Here is a 20,265-nt window from a genome sequence, read left to right as displayed (position 1 = left end):
ATGCGCTTTTAACTCAACAGGTGGCAGTAGTGTTACTTGAATAACGTGTCGTCGGCAAAATATATGACAAAATGAAGAGTTGATTATCTTCTTCCTTTTAATCATCTTTGAAGGCATCGAAATTGTAAGATATAGGGTATAACCAATCAAGCTGAATACTTAATGGATTGATCACTCGCTGGTGGGGATCAATCGATCAGCTTTGGGTATTCTTGTTCAACCCTTTCTTTCCTACGGCTTTGTTCGACTACTTCTTTACGAAAAAGTCATTGTTATGAAAAATGCTTGAACAAACTATGTTGTAAATGGGCTATATTTTTCAAAATTAGTTTATTTTTTAGTTGGTTTTTAAAAGTGAATTGATTGTTTATCAATAGTTTTACTATTGGAAAAGTAAGTTGACTGTTGGATTGATCTGATGAATATGAAATCATTAATTAATTATTTGGCTTTACATCAATTATCTTGATAAAGCCTCGCCAACAATAATTCGCCAATTCACTCGGTTCATGGCCGCTTCTCTCCATCCTCGACTGTGACCCACGCTCTCCAGGTCCTGGTGCACCTGGTCAATCCACCTAGCTCGCTGCGCCCCACGCCTTCTTGTTCCGACCGGATTCGTAGCGAACACCATCTTGAATATGAAATCATATTCTAGTAACTATTGCATAGTTTTCATCTGATTCGGTTTGTTACAAGTTCGTTGAAAATGAGTAGAGCTCTTGAGCTACCATGGGAAAGAGAACGTTAAGATCAGTGGCGACTCGTAACCTCACTTTTAACCTGTTCTACGACTCTAAAAATGAGTATTTCGGCAAATTTAGATTATGAATCAAAAAGGTAATTACTGAAATCGTCCTTTCTAACAAATCTCTACTCATTACAAGTAAATTTGTTGCTAAAATTCAAGAATTTCTATTCGTCGAACATGGTAGAGTTGAGGTTACGGAATCGCCACTGGTTAAGATTAGATCAAGGTGAACTCCCAAGGCTTGTTCCTGAAAGCAGTCTAGATGAGAAACAAAACATGTATATTAATTGTATCTAATCTACGAAGTATACCGCAACTACGCCAAAGGAAACCTTACAAGAATTTCTTCAGGAGTTGCCACGCCAGTTATTTTTCTAGACAATTTAATATGTATTCGTTCAAAAGTTTATCCAAGAATTTCTCCAAAAAACACTCTAAGAATCCAAGCAAATCTATTACGAAAGGAATTCATGAAGTACCTTCACAAATTTCGTTATGTTTTTCTCAGCATATCATCCAGGAATAACTTCTGTAGTTTTTTCAAGCGTTTTTTGAGTAATTTCCCAAGTACAATCTCCATAGATTCTTCAGAAGTTTATTTAATGTCATACACTAGCAAATACCACAAAAATAAACCTCTGTTCCTCCGATAATTCCTTCACAAATTTCTTCGGTGATTCTATCCTATGTTTTTGAGGAATTCCTTCAGAATAGGGTAGTATCCAGGGATACGGTTAATCGTATCCAGGGATACGGTTAATTAAAATTTCAAAATTTATCTTAGCAATTCATCTTCAATTCATCATTCAGATTCTAGAATGTCTTTTTGAGATCCTTTCACGAGTTCATCAGAATATTATGTAAAAGTTTCATCAGAAATTACTTTAAGATTTTCTAAAAACTACCCATTTTTTTCAACAGTTTCGTCAATAATTTGTGAAAAATTCTTTAATTTGCTAAGATATCTCTGAAGCAATGCCTCATAAATTAATTTACACATGATCTTTAGTCTATCATGTTTGCTTGATTTTGTGCGAATTTCATGTTTCTAGTGGTTTTCAGTTTTTCCCCATAAAAGCGTGAGTCAGGAACGTTTTTATCGCAACTTCAACATGGTGTTTGGAGTGTTAATATACCGTTATGAATTGACATCTTAAATAACTTCTGATCTTAAGTGGAGGAAATCCTTAAAAATCCCTGACGGCAATCCTGAAAAATAATTAATGAAAATTCTAGTAAAATCAATGGAAGAATCGCTGAATAAATTCATGGAAAATTTATGATATTTTTGAGAAAGTTCGGTAAAAATTTTTGGAGGAATTTCTCAGATTTTCCAGGTTAAATTCTTAAATGTATTGCTGTGTGCATTTGAAACGCAAACATCAAATGCGGGAACACCAAATGCGGTAAGATTTTCTACAAGAAATGCGATGTCAAAGATAGATTTTTCATGCTAGGTCGGCGGTGATTTTGGAAAACGTTGCTAGGTGTCCTTTGATTGTTTTGTTTTACCGCATTTGGAGGACGTTTAGTCAAAATTTGCATCTCAAATGCAAACAGCAATAACTAAAACAATTCTTGGAGGAATTCCTTAGAAAGACCGTAAAAATCACTAAATAAAGTAATGAAGAAATCTTCGAAATAATATCTGGAGGAAACTTTGGACAAACACCTGAAATAATTTCTTATAATATTGCTGAAGAAAATCATGAAAAATACAGTTGTTCTCCGCATTATAGTAGTAAGCACAGATTTTCAATGAAATCCGATGCTCAACTTTGGCATGCTGTAACTTTGTTTCCCTTTTTTCGCTTTAGTTTGACTTTTTTTTCTTTACGGTGAATATGAATCGAAGCCAAACCTCGTATTTTAAAGACCACAGATCTGGAAAACGAAATCTGAAAACTTAATCGATTGTTCACCACCAGCAAGTGACAATTTTCAGCTCAAACGGGTGTACGGTTCTCCAGATTTTTGCACTTCTAAATTTGAGCATTGGCTTCGACTTGTCTTCATTTTAACCCGTAAGTGAAAAAAAAACTAAAACTCTCATTGCTCATCGTAATACCCAACGCATTTCAATATTTTTCGCCAATGTTGTTGTACCTAACATATCTGGTTTATGCAAATTACATTGATTTTCAACACAAATAACTTAAAATAACTCGGCGTCTCCCAAGAAAACTAGAAAACCAAATCAATATTACACATTTAGAACGTTTAATTTCCGGATTTACTAAACGGCGTTAGTAAGATTTTGAACTATCGTCACCTAACCGCTACTTTCACCGCTCAGTTATATGAAGAGACAAAGTGACTTAACCACGAATCAAAATAAAACACTACTTGAATTGATTTTACACTGGTACAAAAATGTCGTAAGTAACTGAATGAAACGGCTTATCATTTTGTCATAATTATTTTGTGGGAAGTATGTAGTTTCTATTATATAGTTTTTGAACGTAAGCTGATTGTATGCAAAATATAAGCGATATATACGACGAAAAATGTTAAAAAAGTGATTCATTTTAAAACAATTTTTGAAGACATTGTGATTCTTCTTAATTAATTTTCTCAAAACCATATGAAAGTTACTTACGTCGACTTGAAAAAAAGTTATCGAGAAATAGAAATAACTCCGGCCACATGAACATTTCCGAGTTCCTCTGCCCACTTTTATACACCAGATATGCATACGAGTATACTGATAAAACATTATTGAAATCCGTTAAGTATTCGCTGAGTGGTGAGAGTTTTAGTATTTTTGCCTTCACTCAGGCCTTTACGGGTTAAGGGTGCGTCACTATAACTTTACTCGGGTATGTCTGAGGCCAGGATCCAGTTTCACATGATTATGCATAGGCTGCTGCTGTACGTACCGAGCATCAACCCACCTACCAACCCATCTCAGGGGGAGGTGGCGCACCAGAATGCATCAGCAACCTACTCGTACGTTATGAAGGCGGTTCGAAAAATCGATTCCGCATGTCTGGCAAATTGGCCTCCGGAAGAAAAAAAAAGAATATGCTCTGCCAAACTGATTGACTGTTGACTGCTTGGTTGACTGAGTGCAGCACGCGCTCAAACTTATATTGCTTAGATTTTTCACCACCATTGGGACTTGTTTTTTAAGTACCGTTTCTTTTCTATCTACTACTTGCAGACAACACTATAGAAGCAGCATTTATTGTGGAGTAAAAGGAGTGTTTGAGAGACGGTGAATCTCTCGTTTCTCGACAACGCGAACAAGAATGATACCTCCTAGCCTGCAGCAGCAGTGCTTTGTGTGCTTCCAAAGAGAGTAGTGCCGAGTTTGCCAAGGCGCGGCGGTGCATCTCAAAACAGTGTTCAACGCGCAGTGCCACGGAAAACATGCTAAATGAGGGCGACGTGATTCTTACATATTCACAAACAGAAATGTGAACAGCTCAGTCAAAGGAAGCCTGCGAAGAAACCAATAAAAGCGAAAATTGTTGCTCAATTGAAGTGCTCTTGAATAAGTCCCGAATGATATCATTCGCCAATCAGAAAAACCGCCTTCGTGATTGCTGTATTGTAGAGCTCTACTGCTAATATCTTGTCGTGGTGTCGATTCCGGAGCGTGAAGCGTTTTTGTATGATTAATACTTCGAGCGAAAGGCGTATGTGAAGGTGTCTGGGGTTTGATGATTAGTAGGCACTTCGCAGGAGAAGGTCCAAGTACCAGTGTCGAGTGTGACATGCTTTCTGTGCATTAAATGAGACAAATATCAAAAGAGAGGAACCAAGAAGAAAGGTGTATCAGAAGAATAATTTGCATTGAAACGTTGCTACGAACGTGTTCCCGGAAACCAGGTTGCGACGACAGTCGGTCCGCTCGTAGACCCATTCATTCTAAATAGTGTGATGCTGATGTTTGCGTGTTTTCAGTCTCCGAATGAAATTTGAATGTGTACGTGCTGCGATATAAGTCTACAGCAAAGTTTTTTGTGCAATTCAACGACGATCCAAAGTGCCCCAACTCAGAATGGTTTGTTTACAATTTGGCAATCTATCTCAATAATGTTCATTGGTGGAAACTAGCCCTGGAAGTGAAATCAATCAATGTGTGATTGTGGGCTATGTTAGAATAGATATTCCTAGTGATCGCAGTGTGAAAAGTTGGGAAATAAATCATGAGTGTGTTTAGTGATTTCCAGCGAATGTGGGTTCAGCGGTTCCCACAGAGCTCGTTATCCGATGCCTGGGAACAAGACGTTAGGGCTAGTTTGGCACGTCACAAGCAGAAGATTGCCGAACTGACCAAGGAGCTGGAACAGGAAACCCTGTACGTGGAATACTTGGAACGATTGCTGAGCGACGTGGAGAAATTCCGCGATGCCGGTGGTGATCCATCAGCACTATTTGAAGCCAACACGCCGGCTTCGGCATCTAATCTGTTGGCGAGCGGCAAAGATGAAGATAAGGATAAGACAAGCGGCGACGGAGAGGCAGACCAGGTAAGGCGTTCTAAAGATGCTTATGATCAATATTTTAAATGGGAAAGACCCTGCTTATAAACAAATGTTCTAATTGCAACTTCGTTGTTATGAATTGTTAACAGCCTATGCCAAAATTGTCATTGTTGCATTCGAAACATCTTTGATTATAGAAGTCGAAAAACTATTCCAGAATTAAAAGGTTATGAACCGTACTGAGAATCGTACCCAGACATCTTCAGAATGCCAACGACTGAAAGTCTCGATAATAAAGATACATAATAATAAAATTCTTCAGAATGGTTTTGGTCCCATAGAAAAATAAAGGACGTGCCCGGCACAGTTTTGATTCTTAAATTTACTGCTCTCAATTTGTGTACATATAATGAGAATGAATCAGTTGGGATCACAGTAGGCAGCGCGCATGAAGCATAGAAATTGATCTCCCACGTTTTTATCGTCTCTGCAAATTATTAGATTCGGCTGGTGCAGTTTTTGAAAAAAGTGTCTTTAGTGGAGACGGATTCCATGTCAAATCGGTCAGTCACAGAACCCGACCATCTTCGATTTGGATTAAATTTTGCAAATATTTTTGGTATGGTAGAATAAGTGTTTTCCATAGAAAAATTTATCCATTTGACTTAAGTGTAACTTTTGAAAATGGATTATAAATTATTGCATGCAACTTATTTTAAAAATTCTAATTCCGAAACTGTTGATTTTAGAGAAAAATGTTCTATGAAGAAGTTGTAGTAAACCGTTTGGACTATAATAAAAAATATACACTGAAAAAATATTTTATTTATTTTCATAGAAAAATCAAAAATAAAACTTAAATTTTAAATAACACAAAAACCCCATTTTTAATATTTTTTAAATTTTCCCCATAGAATCTTGATAGTAAAAAAATGTTGAGGACAAAGTTTCATGATGGAGAAATTTTTAATAAAAAAGTTTTTCTAAGAACAACTTTTGGTCGATTTTCATAATTTTGATTTTTTTGTCAGAAATTATATGTTCTGATGATACAGTAAGCATCTTGAAATGATTCTAAGCCATAATGATTAAATGAATAATTTCTCTAAAAGTCACCATTTTCAAATTCTGTCCAGTTTAATGCAAAAAATATTGTTTAATAGGTCATTTTTATAAGTTATTCGCGTTTCTCCGTTAAAATAATACGTTTTCGAGAGTAAAGACCATAATTCTTTCCACTTACTTATTTTCCTTGATGGAGAATCACGAATAACTTATAAAAATGGCCTATTTTAATATTTAAACAATATTTTTTGCATTAAACTCGATATAATTTCAAATTGGCTACTTTTAGAGAAATTATTCATTTAATCATTATGGCTTAGAATCATTTCAAGATGCTTCTGTAGCATCAGATCGTATTTATTTTGACAAAAAATCAAAATTTTGAAAATCGACCGAAAGTTGTTCTTAGAAAAACTTTTTTATTAAACATTTCTCCATCATGAAACTTTGTCCTCAACATCTTTTTACTATCAAGATTCTATGGTGAAAATTAAAAAAATATTAAAAATGGGGTTTTTGAGTAATCTAAAATTTAAGTTTTATTTTTGATTTTTTAATGAAAATAAATAAAATATTTTTTCAGTGTATATTTTTTTCTTATAGTCCAAACGATTCAGGTATTCTACTAAACAGCTCGAAGATTTATTAACAAATACATTGTCCTCTAATGTTGCTGCAACATTAATTTATCACCACTTGAACAAAATATGACAACGATCGCTCACCGGGTTCTCAGCGATTTTATAGGCTTTGCATTTAAATTTTCGAGAACTTACTTCTTCTTCTTGGTATTAACGTCCTCACTGGGCTCTGCTGCTTCTCAGCTTAGTGTTCTTAAGAGCACTTCCACAGTTATTAACTGAGAGCTTTCTTTGCCAAAGTTGCAATTTTTGCATTCGTATATCGTGTGGCAGGTACGATTATACTATATGCCCAGGAAAGTCAAGGAAATTTCTATTACGAAAAGATCCTGGACCGACCGGGAATCGAACCCAGACACCTTCAGCATAGCTTTGCTTTGTAGCCGCGGACTCTAATCACACGGCTAAGGAAGAACTTACTTCATGTTGGTAAACATTGCCACATTATCAAAAAGCATCCATACAACAAATTCGATTTGTGTTTTTTTATAACTGATCAATCACGGTTTCAAAAGGTTACAACAATGTTCCCTCTTGCCTCCTGAGATTGTCATGACAATTTTTCTTTTGATTGTATCCCAATCCGCAATGGACCGATGCACGAGTTCACTAATTTGACGTTTGAGCCGTGCCGAACTCACTGGTTGCTATGGTAGCATAAATAACACGGCACCGCTAAAACGTCAAATAATGAACCCGTGCATAGGTCCATAGTGCATAGTTGGGACAAACGGTTGTGAGCGCGCTTGCTTTGTTGTTTGATTTGTCTGTTTTAATGACAATTTGATTTACTCCACACTAACATTCCTTCCATTCCCCGATTACCGTAAGGACGTGGCCGGCGCCGTTATTGACTTTTTAATATTCGGAGTTCTCGAAAGTGTACATTGAAAGCTGCCCCTAAGCTACATCTCTTGATTCCTTGTGCAACTTCAATCACGGAGTAACAACTACGAATTGTACGGTCATCAATGCTTATGCTTATATTTATGGTTAATGAGAATTAATAACCAATTTCAAGCCCTATTCAATAATTATCTTTGCAATTTTGATTGTTTTGGTCAATTACGAAGCAGAAACTACGAATTTCATGCTCATCAAAGCTTATAAGGGAGGCCCATGATCATCATGGTGCAAAAATCTTAAATTACAGCCCTCAAAATTTGTTCATAGATTCATAGACTGCTGCTGTGAAAATTTGAAAGGAATCCATCAAGTCTACCGGGGCTCAACGAGCTTCATACAGAGGTGTGTGTTTAAACTATTCAAGGACTTCTTTGGTAAACGTCTAAAGAATCTGTGGCAGAATTCCTGAATGATTTTTGGGAGGAATCTCTAGGCATTAGAGATTAGGGGTTAGAGATATTACCTCTAGAAAACTCTGTACAAACAATTTATTGGAAATCCTAAGAAATCTTTTGGGTAATTTCTATAGATATCCTTTAGAAATTACTGGTTGAACTCTTGACGTAAAAACTTGGAAGAATTCTTAGGAGAATCCAAAAAAAAAATCACTGGATGAATTCAGTTAGTGCTGAAGACTTCCATAAAATTCCTGAACAAACTTTATAAAAAATCACTGGCCTAATTGTTATAGATATCTCTTGAAAAATATCTCTGATAGATGTCTGGTTGGATTCTCTGATGAACTTATACAAAAGCCGTGATCTGTCGTCATTTTATGTAATGCATCGCATGCACGGTGGCAGAACTTGCATATAAGTTGAAGACGGATGGTATACCTGTAGGCGATAGTTAGTACATATGAATGGAAGGCAAGCGAAGACAATAATAAAACAATCATATGTAAAGTACACATTACAAAAATCTAGTCTTTGAGTGTCACGGCGTTCACATACCAACATGTCTTTGATAAAACTAAGGTATTTTCAGGTTCCTGCTCAGTCTACTTTTGATCTCTTTTATTTTAGGAATGAATGAAGCCAAAAATTTGCTGCTGAAGAAGGTGCTGATTTGACAGCTTGAACTAAAATACCGTTTTAGGCACGAGACACACTAGTTTTGGAATGCGACATTCATATTTTACCTTACTTTATTCAGTTTTCTGTAATTGCAAGATAATTAAGCCACATTTTATAAGGCACAATGATAAACGATTATCAATAGTATATTTTCTTCCTCATACGATATTTGTCACTTCCGCGCGGGTTTTAATGAGGGCAAAGCCTATATTTGTTTACTCAGCACTAGCGCCCCTCAGGTAGTGGCCGGTTTCAAGAAGTAGCGCTTTCTTCAGAAGGTTAGTTTTTCCATCTGGAAATGCTACAGAAATTTTTTCAATAATTTTTCCTACGATTCCTATAATTACATATTTCTCAAGAGATTCTGTCCGAGATATTCCAGGAGTTCATAAAAAAAAATCCTCCAGGGTCAATTATCAGTCAAGCAATTTATATACAGAATCCTCTAAGTCTTTTTCAAAGATCCTGAAATTTCGTCTGAGAAGAGTCCTCTCCTACACTGCAGTATCTTATCAGATATTCTGCCCATACTCGTATAACAATCCCATCTATGGGATTTTCAATATATATGGGACTGTTTTGCGAGTATGGGCAGTATTGCTCAAGGAGTTTTGTCAGAGCTTTCTTCAGGATTTGGTTTAGAAATGTCGCCTGTTTTTTTTTTTAATAATTTCCCCGGCAGAAAACCTTGATACTCATTGTGAACTTCTTTGGGATGTTTCTGAGATTGTTTCGAGAGGAATTGGTCAAGAATCCCATGAATATTTTTTTTCAGGTTAAGATGAAAAAAAAATATATACCTTACCTTCCTGACGTAAACAGACGTTCTCAAAAAAAGTTGCTTCAGAGATTCTTGCAGGACTTCTCTCCTGCATTATTTTACCAGGGACTTCCCAAGAAGTTTCATCGGATATTGCTTTAAGATTTTGTTTAGAAATATCCATCGTTTAGAAATATATAATTGCTGGGAATAAATGCCTTGAGAAATTAATTGAGACTGTCTGGCCAAGGCTTCCAGGCTCCAACACGACCCTTCCATTTTTATTTTTTTTATATATAATTTGATTCCTCGCAAAAGAGCATCAAGAATACTGTCTATGATTCTAAATTCCTCCTGTGAATTATCTCAGAAATTTCTCCAGCGATTTGTCTGAGGATGCTTAAAGAAATTGAGTTTTCTTCAGAAAATCGAACAGTAATGCAATTCTTAAGGTAATCTTTTGCAAAATTTTCAGGATTTTTTTTTTTAATCTTGGGTGAAGTCTTGAAGAAATTAATAATTGGAGCAACCACTTAATGATGTAGCATTCTCTGGTAAGCACACTAAATATGAAGGAGTTAGTAAAATATTCACCTGAGGTATCTTTTTGAATAAAATAACATTCAGGAAATTCTTGGAAGTACTTTATGAAGAATCCCCCTAGAGAAACTGCTTAACAATCGATGAAAATATTCTAGAGTACCGTAAAACGGGGTATCTTCGATAATGCGGATAACTTTGATAGTGCGGGACCTACCATATACTAAAAGAAATAAAATAGTATTTGTTAATCAGTAAAGCAAAACGAATGCAAAAGTAAAGATTATTAATATAGCAGTATGACACTTCATGTCAAAGCTATTTTCATTTGACACGAGATTATTTAAGACTTAATAATACAAATATTAAAAATTGATGTAACTTTAGCAATTTCGAAACGTTTACGAACAATCTGTTCTACAATCACTATCTGATGTAGTTTTGAATAGTTCGTCACTTGTATTTGATAACTCAATTATAATAGAACTCGAATATGGTCTCAAGCAGGGTTTTGAAAAAATCTGAAATTCATTCTACAGTAGCCAAACAAAGCCAATCGCAGTCAGCGAAGCCAGTGCAACTCACGCCTACCGCTGCTGTAGGCAAAGAGCCTTGAAAATTGCAAAAAACCCGTTGCTAAGGGCAACCCAAAATTACTGTAGAAAAAAGTTATATTTCCCGCTGCATTTCCTGCATTTATAGCCTTCAATGACACTAACGATTTAGAAAATTCATGCACCCAACATAGGCTACTTAATGAGATTCACATTTTTGAACTACTGTACTGGGAAAGCCACGTGACTTTCGCGAAATTCAAGCCTACTACTATTACCATTCCCAGCACTGGTCTCAAGTCTTTAGCGAAAACCATTTTTACAAACTGGGACCATTTTTGGTAATCTAAGTCATAAATTTCCATATAACGTTAAATGCCTATAGGCATAAATGTTACGTAATTCACTCAATTTTGTTCGATTTATACTCCATTATAAAAGTAACCCCAAAACAGAAACCCGACTTTCGACTATATGAAAAATTATGTATCTATTTAAAATATAACTTTTGGCAATTTATCAAGTGCAATCGACAGCTAGGATGCCAGTACTTGTTTTAAAAATATAAATTGTAATTCTTTGAGACAGCATGTATAAATATTTTAATTTTCTTCGGAAAAAAACTATCAAAGTTACCCCGTTTTACGGTATGTGAAATTTTGCGGAAGTCTATGGAGAAATTTCTGGAGCAAATCTTGTTAACAACCACAGGGGATTTAAAAAAAATAATAATAAGAAATAGATTGAATACCTATACACGAAAAATCTGAGCGGCAACGTTTGGACAAATAATGCTGAACAAATAAAACCAATAGACGGTGATGATCGTTCTAGCCCTTGTTGCTCTAACCAGACTTCTGTGCTTAGCTGTTTACCATGTGTGAGGTCTATTTGGTTGTATTTAGAGCTCTACAATGATAAGATAAAAACTGTTTTCTACGAAGTTTTTTTTTGGTGAAAGTTCTTTGTTTGGTGTTGTAAAAAAATTTCTTTAAAAATTATGGACTGAATCATTGGAAGTTTCTTTGAAAGAAAACCTTGAGAAGTCTGTGAAGTGATTGCTGGAAGTATTGTAGGAGGAGTTTAAAAAATGTTAAAAAAGGAGTCTAAAAAAATGTTGAAAAAATATACAAATTCTTAGAAAAGTACAAGGTTTGATGAAAGTAAAAAAAACTGAAGAAAATCATAGGAATTATCCATGGCAGAATGAATGGATACATTTCTGGAGGACATAGAATTTCCTTAAGAGATTCTTGGATCTAGAGGTTCAAAAGTATTCAGAAATGTAGAATATTGTAATTTCAGATGGTGAAATTCCGTTTAAGAAATGGCTGTTTGTTATCCTTGTAGACTAGTTATTATACCATGCCCACACAGTTACGGATCACCCACAGTGACGGATCACTTTGGCGTTCAACATCGGATAACTCGCTCAAAACATAAAAGTTGACGTAAAACATATTTTTCCCATGTTATACTATTTGTCTTCTACCATTTGTAGTGTTAAGCACAACGTTCAACCGCTAAATAGCGGTGTATTTGACAAATGTTTAGTTGATACCACACAGCTATCATTATATGTTCGTTTTCTGTAAGAAGTGCCGTCAGCATTCATAAGCTCCCACAGCTGTGCACAGGTGGTAAAATTCAAATGTTATAGCATAAAACATACTCATTCGTTTCGATTGAGTATGAATTCATCTTTGGAAAACATTTTTCTCGATTTTTGATTTTAAATATCGAATATTGGCACTTCTAACTAGTGATCCAAAATATGGATCAGGAAATGATTGTTTACCACGGTTATGGATCACTTCCAAAGAATCTAGATTTCTGCCATTTTAAGCATTGGATTCTACATTTTCAGACAATAGCACTAAGGGTAAACCTAACAAAACATCAAGGTTTGTAAATTTCATTTTTTAGCCGACAAAAATGGGTGAAAAACTTGGTGTGGAGCGAAAACAGTTCATGTCTCAGTTATTACAATGCAGCATCACAAACAAATGGCATTTTACCCTTGTTTCCAGCTCGAACACTGCTATTTTTTGCAGTAATATATGACGCATTGTTAACTTTTGTCAAAACATGCAATACATATGCATTGAGTTGAAAATCTCTTGATTTTGCGCACTGATCCGTAATATGTCACAATTTGATCCATAATATGGACGTTGATCCATAATATGGTTTTCAGAAACCGATACAATTTTTAATTTTTATGCAATCCTATGTAAATATTAAACTCAAAATAGTTTACTTATCGAAGTTCCAATTTGAAACGATTTGATTCGTGCTTTTAAATTACCATTTTACGTTTTCCATGTTGTTTTATTGAATTTTATAGGTTGGACTCCACACTATTTGATCCATAACTGTGGGGACATGGTAGATAAAAAAATGGAGTATTTCCTGGCTCCTGTTTGGTTTCTTTGTGTTCCAGTCTAATTTATTTTTTCAGTCATTTGTGGTGACTTGTGGTAAAGTTCCTATTTTTAGATAATCAGTAGCTATCAGCCTAAAATGTCACGAGGAACCCAAAAAAGTTCATACATGTGCTCTCTAAAAAAATGCTGATCGGATTGTAACGAATCTTCACAAAAATCCCTACTAAATTACCCCTGGTTGACTCCTCAGTTTATGTTGGGTTTCTAGGTTTTATTTTCTTAGATACTCATTGACTACCAGCCCAGTATTTGACTTCCTCTACACACACATTTTAATTTAGAAGCAACCAAAACGGAACTAAGGATGAACCGCAAATCCATAAATCAATATTGAAGCGGTCAACAAACAGCGTAATTGAGTAGGCCCACTTGAGTTCGGCTATATTGATATGAATCGCCAATACATAGAACTTCAAATTACATAACGCAGCGATATTCTCGGAATCCTTACGACATGCAACAATCCCCTTTTAGTAGCTTCAAAGTAAACCCATAAGTATTACACATTATCCACAGCGCTTCTGGTTATGAACGGTACAAACAGTAACCATCTTTTCCCTGTCGCCGCCCACAGATCCCAACCGATGAAACTGCACCAACCGGTCGTTACCCATCCGGAACGGCCTAAAAACATTACCACCTCGTAGTCGGCCAGTAAATCTGAGCAACCGTTATTGATAAAAGTGCAGAAAAGGAAGCCATAAAACCATAAAAAGCCAATAGACAGTGATGATCCGTTCTAGCCCTTGTTGCTCCAACCAGACTTGTGTGCTTAGCTGCTTACCATGTGTGAGGTCTTTCGATGGTGCAATGCACTATGGTCTAGAGAGTAGATTTTGCTTTAGAATAACATCTTAGACAAAAACTGTTTTCTACAAAGTTTTTTTTTGTAAAAGTTAGGTTCATGGTTTGGCGTGGCCTAAAGTTTATGTGGTACACATTTCCATATCAATTAAATTGCTAACTTTTTTAATTTGTCGAAATTATAATATAAATTCTCTAGCATAATTGTAGACCATTATAGACAACTGGTTTTCTAGACTCCAGCGTTTTCAATTCTAACACAATAAAACTTTACAAAGCTTTTGTCTAATGTTACATAGTAATGCTCCAAAAGCATCTTTCCTCGTAAAGCTGCTCGCTTGACCACTGTGCAACGATATAGAACTGCTAACATTGAATTAAGGTCATACAGGAGAGAAGCACCTAAAAATACACTCCCTTCTCCCGTGGGATCGAAACATACGCCACGAAAACCATCCACCATTAGCTATCTTTTTGGGTGTGTCAAGTAAAAATGACCAGACCAGTCACCTGTCCCGGTAAATAGGTTCTATCCGACAGGAATACATAAAACAAAATCCCGCAACCGATGTTGTTTAGTAAGATATGGCCATATGGCTTATAGACTGCAGAAAGCCGATTGAAGTTGTTAAGTATTCAGTGCATGGTTGCTTCCCTGCTACTGGTAGGCCCGTACAGATTTATCATGCAGTTAGCTATTTGTTTCTTTGTCATGGATCAAGGTCTTCTTCTTCTGATTCAAAGCATGCTACATGAAACGATGCATATTTCGATGGCATTGTGGAAGAGAGAAGAAGTGAGAAAAGAACGATAGACTAACTGGAACGATACAATGATTGTTATCAGTGATGTGTTTTATCCAAAAGCTTAACCAGATTAAATTGCAAGTAGATTGGAACCTACTGGAATCCATAAAGCCACTCAATTTGAATCAATCTGTGATATCTTGGCAATTGAACCAGGAAAAAATAAATTATTATCCGTAAATTCGCTATAAACAATATATTTCAAAGCTTCAAATTTACTAATAAAAAAAACCTTTGTAAAAAATTGAAAATTTCAGAAATGTTTAATCATTTTGTAAATAAACTTCTGCACTTTTAACCAACTATTTTGATTTTTTTTTACATTTTTTGTTATCAAATTTGTTTCTAGGTCAAAGTTTGAGCTATATCCCAAAACATTTGCTCATGAGGGATTACTATGGTAAATCCAAGTAATTCATTTAATTGCTCATCAGTTTATGATGCTTATCACCTACAATTTATTCAATGATCGTTTTCAAATCTGACGCCTTTTATTTTTTTTTTTAACTTTAGGCCTGGTTGGCAATAAGGTATCGTGGTACAATATTTATAACAATTACAAATTGTATAAAAAAAACCACTTAGAAACCAACAAACACAAAGACAAACATAAAATCCAACAACAACGGTCAAAATCAATATCCATAACAAGTTTGAAAGCTGTAATGTGATGAAATATGTCTGCAGTTAAGGTTAAGTGCATCTAAACACTTAATATTGATTTATAACGCATTAGTAGGCGATGACTACAATAGATAGTAGATTTTGTGTGGAAGATATAATTTGGCCAACTGATGAAACAGATTGGAATGTCGCAGAGATGCATACTTCCAGGGGTATTTATTGGATCTGGTGTAGCGTTGGGCAATTTTTCCTATCACGTCGATGTTACTGAATCGATACACATTTGAGGTGCCGAATCGATTTACTGATTTAATCGAATCGTTTTAATTAATGTTTTTGAATCTATTCTAATCGATTTTGAATTGAAAATTATGAGATTTGAAATGAGACCATTTGCATTCAATTTTAAAATATTTGAATTAAATCAGTTTTTAAATTTAATAAAACAGATTCAAGGCCAGTTCAAAATTTGCTTACTTTTTCATCACCTTATTAAGAAATATTTATCGATTTAAACAAACTGAATCGAATAAAAAATCGAAAGAATAAATTTGATTCACCCAATTGTAGATACTCCAAACATCGATTCGAAAAGCTTAGCTTGGCTAAGCTTAGACTGACTACACATATCAATGGTTGCTATTCCGTGATTGACCGAGGTCAGTGAAGATGCACAAAGAATCAACTAGAAGTTCGGCTGAGATTGGCCATAAACTTCTTCAGTGTGCATAATTCAGTGCCTCTATTTATACAGGGTCAATAACGGCGCCGGCCACGTCCTTGCAGTCAGGTGGGATTTGGGGAAGGAATGTTAGTGCGTAACCTTTACTATTTGGAGACCGTGTTTGCTTCTGCATCTCCACACTTTGATAAGCGATTACACCATGAATTATTTGTGAGATGTAAACATGCCTTTGAATATAATATTTTCAATTGATATGAACAATTTCCAAGTAGAAGAAAATAATGTCGACACTTAAAGTGACGAACCACTCAAAGTTTGTTGAACAAATATCTTAACGCATCATTCCTACAGCGGTGAGGACGAAAGCATGTGTTATCCTATTTTACTCATATGAAATGTAAAAAAAAACTCGATTGACTGTACCATCACAGAACATTTTTATGCCAACACTTGCAGTGGCAAACCATTCAAAGTTCGTTGAATAAATTAAAACTTTTGAAAATCTACACTCATAGTGTCGAATCATCCAAAATATTTCTTCAATTATAAAAACAAAGGTAAAAGGAAACCACAATTTTTTTGGAAAAACTATGTAAAACATAAATAGTTTATAAATACGAGTTTATACCGACACTCACAGTGGCGAACCATTCATAGTTTCACCGCTGAACGATTAAATGTGGTCATATAAATTTTACAGGTTTGAAATAAAATGATGAAACGAGCTCACCAATTGATACTACATCCTTGACTGAGCAGCCACAATCCACTTTCAGCTTCACGTAACGTAACAATCCGGTGACACAATGAAAAAAACTCTTGCTTGCCCGGGCTCTTCAACTTGCACTGCCCGGCAAATGTGAAAACCGAAAAAAGATGAACTAAAAACAGGCGACGCAACGAAAAAACTCATGCTTGCACGGATTCTTTCAACTTCCACTGCCCGGCAAACGTAAAAACCGAAAAAGTAGAACCAAAAATCGGTGACGCAACGTAAACACTTATGCTTGCCCGGGTTCTTCAACTTGCACTGACCGGCAAACGTGAAAACCAAAAACCGGCGACGCAACGAAAAAAACTCATGCTTGCTCGGGCTCTTCAACTTCCACTGCCCGGCAAACGTGAAAACCGAAAAAAAGTAGAACCAAAAACCGGCGACGCAACGTAAAACCTCATGCTTGCCCGGGGTTTTCAACTTGCACTGCCTGGCAAACGTGAAAACCGAAAAAAAGAACCAAAAACCGGCGACGCAACGAAAAAACTCATGCTTGCCCGGACTATTTCAACTTCCACTGCACGGCAAACGTGAAAACCGAAAAAAGAACAAAAAACCGGCGACGCAACGAAAAAAACTCAAGCTTGCTCGGGCTCTTCAACTTTCACTCACTCCATCGATTCGAAAAATCGATTAATGGGAATGAAAACATCGATTCAAAATCTCCCAACGCTAATCTGGTGCTATTTGCTTGTTCTAAATGAAATTATTGATTATCACTAAAAACGAGCGAAAAAATGCATAAGTCACATGTGAGTTCTAATTTTTTTTATTATGGCTTTGATTTCAAGATTTATTGAGGTAACTTGTCCAAATTATATTCACATGAGAATGTCCGAAACCAGAGTCGATGAATGAAGAGTCGCGTAAAAAGTGAAACAAAATCTACCTATCGAACTGTCAAATCTTAAACCTATTGAGCAGACCAGCAAAACAGGTAGGGACTACCTTCGAAGGCGAAGGAGAACTATCATTTGCCAAAGCTGCACGTTGTGAGTTTTTTTTTTTCAGAAACTCAAAGTACAGTAAGGCATTAAGTATATTACAGTGAAACCTCCATGAGTCGATGTTCCACAACTCGATATCGACTCATCGAACCATATTGAAAACAAAATTTCAAAATTTGGTTACTATGGGAGTATTATATCAAACAGATTTCCATGAGTTGATGGTCCCTTGAAATATCGACTCGTGGAGGTTTGACTGTAGTAACATTATGTAATAATATATTAGTACCATACGCAGTAAATCTATCGTCGTTCCCCGGCTTATCCTAATCATGTCAAAAATACCTGATTTTTCCTATATTGCTTTCAAGTAGCGATAGTCTAAAAAGCTTGGTAAACACTTTTTCAAATAAACCAAATTACACTTCGAGTCAATAATTTTACTATCAATCGAATACATAATTTTCTCTAGTTATCGATCGATAACAATATAATTTTGCTTTTATTTTCATTAAACATTTGACTATAACTTTCGCTCAAATTGGTATAACTACAACCAAGTGGAAGGAGGTAGCAGATTGAGAAAAAAAAAACGAATCCAATAACTCTGATTTAAAAAAACAAACATTCGCTTGATCTGTCCATTCTTCCCTCAATGTCCCTAGAGGCCATGCATTTCATCACTGTTACGGTTATGTCATTACAATAAAAAAAATGTGATATTTTTTCGAATTTTCTTGAGAAGACATAATAATTTGATTGAGTAAGTCGAAAGTAGCTAATAATAATAATAATCTGAGTAGGTAAAAATGTTGAAGATACACATTTGATTAAAAATCTTGCTATATTCAATCCAACGTCAAATAACGATAAATCTATATAAATCAAAACAACCGGAAACATATTCTCCGACTTGTTCATCCTACACTCATCTCCACAGGATGGAGAGATCTTCATCATGTAATCTTCGTTCACCACGGTCGCTCAAACCCCCGCATAAAGTTTACCCATTCATGTTCCATGACATTAGCACAATCGACCACCTATGTATGTATTACTCAATCCTCAGACGACCGTGCACTTCCTAGACCATAACACACCGGACCGCTAGGCTGGTAGTTAGCAGCTAGCAGCTGGCAACGATCTAGCCGGCACCGACTTTGTTCGCATTATAGAAAGTTGTTTCACAACTTCGTTGCACCGAAAAACAAGAATGTGTGCAACTCTCAAACAACTGACTTAATACAACCGTAGTAGATCGCACCGAGTAAGCACCGCAAATAGCATTTGGAGTATGGTAGGCTAGGGTGGTTCATATTACAACAAATTTTGAAAATCATATCTTCCATATCTTTCTTAGGATTCTTAAAACAAATAAAAAATATTTCAAATTTTTAATCTTTTTAGTGAGGTTTCAAAGAGTGACAAAAAACGATAAAACAGGTTTCCCAACCTTTTTGAAACCGTGATCTCTTTGGAGTTATACTAACCTCCTATGAACCCCCAAAAATGTTCTCGAAAATGATGTTTTTGCAAACCTGTCGAAGATTACAGAATGATTTAAGGGGAAGATGAATCGAAGCCAAATCTAACATTTTCAAGAGCACGGATCTGGAGAACTAAACATCCATTTGTGCTGAAAAATTAAATTGATCGGTCACTAGCTGGTGGTGACCAATCGATTAAGTTTTCATCTTAAACGGATGTTCAGTTCTCCAGATTTGTGCTTTTGGAAATTTGAGTTTTGGCTTGGATTCATCTTCACCTTAACAGTAAGGATTATGTTAGGATCCTTTGGAAAAGGATTAACCAGGATTGTACCAAATATATTTCCACTTGTCCGATAAGGTGGAAGTTCAAGGATCTTGATCATAACCTAAACTTATATACGGGACGTATTGTTTGCAAAATGAGCCCAGTAGCTTTCAGGAATAAATAAAAAAAAATCTGGGAATGAGATACGTCTCCCTATTTAGAAACACTCCAACCAATGACAAATTGTTATTCAACAAAGTTATACCCACGAGTTTATTGAAAATTGTCTAGGAAATCATGCTTGATCAATTTCAGACTTGCTAATGGGCTTCTCAGGAGCTTGTTATCTATCGTAGCAAGCATTCGTTCAGAATTTCGCCAAAATTCTTATAAAATATCCTTAATTTGTTTCACATAAATCTACCAGAGATGATTATTACAGATATTAATAAAAAATCTCATTTATAATCCAAAATATAAGTTCCAGAGAACTCGCGAAATAGTGAAGAATTTCAAATATTTTTAGGTAATGCAGCCTGTAACTGACAACTTCCTAAGGAATTTTTCGAAAATATTACAGGAAATTTGCTGGCAAGGATTAGGCCGCATTTATTTCCTATAGATGCCTCTATAGGACTGAAACAGAGATCGTTTTGAAGCTTAAAATAAAAAAAAAGTTTTATTAGATTTTGCGTA

At 35.5% G+C, this 20,265-nt stretch overlaps 1 protein-coding gene across 3 annotated transcripts in view; it reads left to right on the top strand.

Annotated features, from left to right (window-relative positions):
- The window catches only part of LOC5566946 (active breakpoint cluster region-related protein), a 154,015-nt gene that overhangs the window by 3,923 nt on the left and 129,827 nt on the right, over positions 1 to 20,265 (top strand). For all 3 annotated transcript variants that reach the window (XM_021847082.1, XM_021847074.1, XM_021847109.1), the window contains exon 2: positions 3,915 to 5,229. In XM_021847082.1, the coding sequence (XP_021702774.1) occupies positions 4,906 to 5,229 (324 nt within the window). In that variant the 5' untranslated portion in view covers positions 3,915 to 4,905. The remainder of the gene's footprint in view (positions 1 to 3,914; positions 5,230 to 20,265) is intronic.

Source organism: Aedes aegypti, chromosome 1, assembly GCF_002204515.2.
Source record: "Aedes aegypti strain LVP_AGWG chromosome 1, AaegL5.0 Primary Assembly, whole genome shotgun sequence".
NCBI lineage: Eukaryota > Metazoa > Arthropoda > Insecta > Diptera > Culicidae > Aedes > Aedes aegypti.
This window is presented reverse-complemented; position numbering and strand designations above follow the sequence as displayed.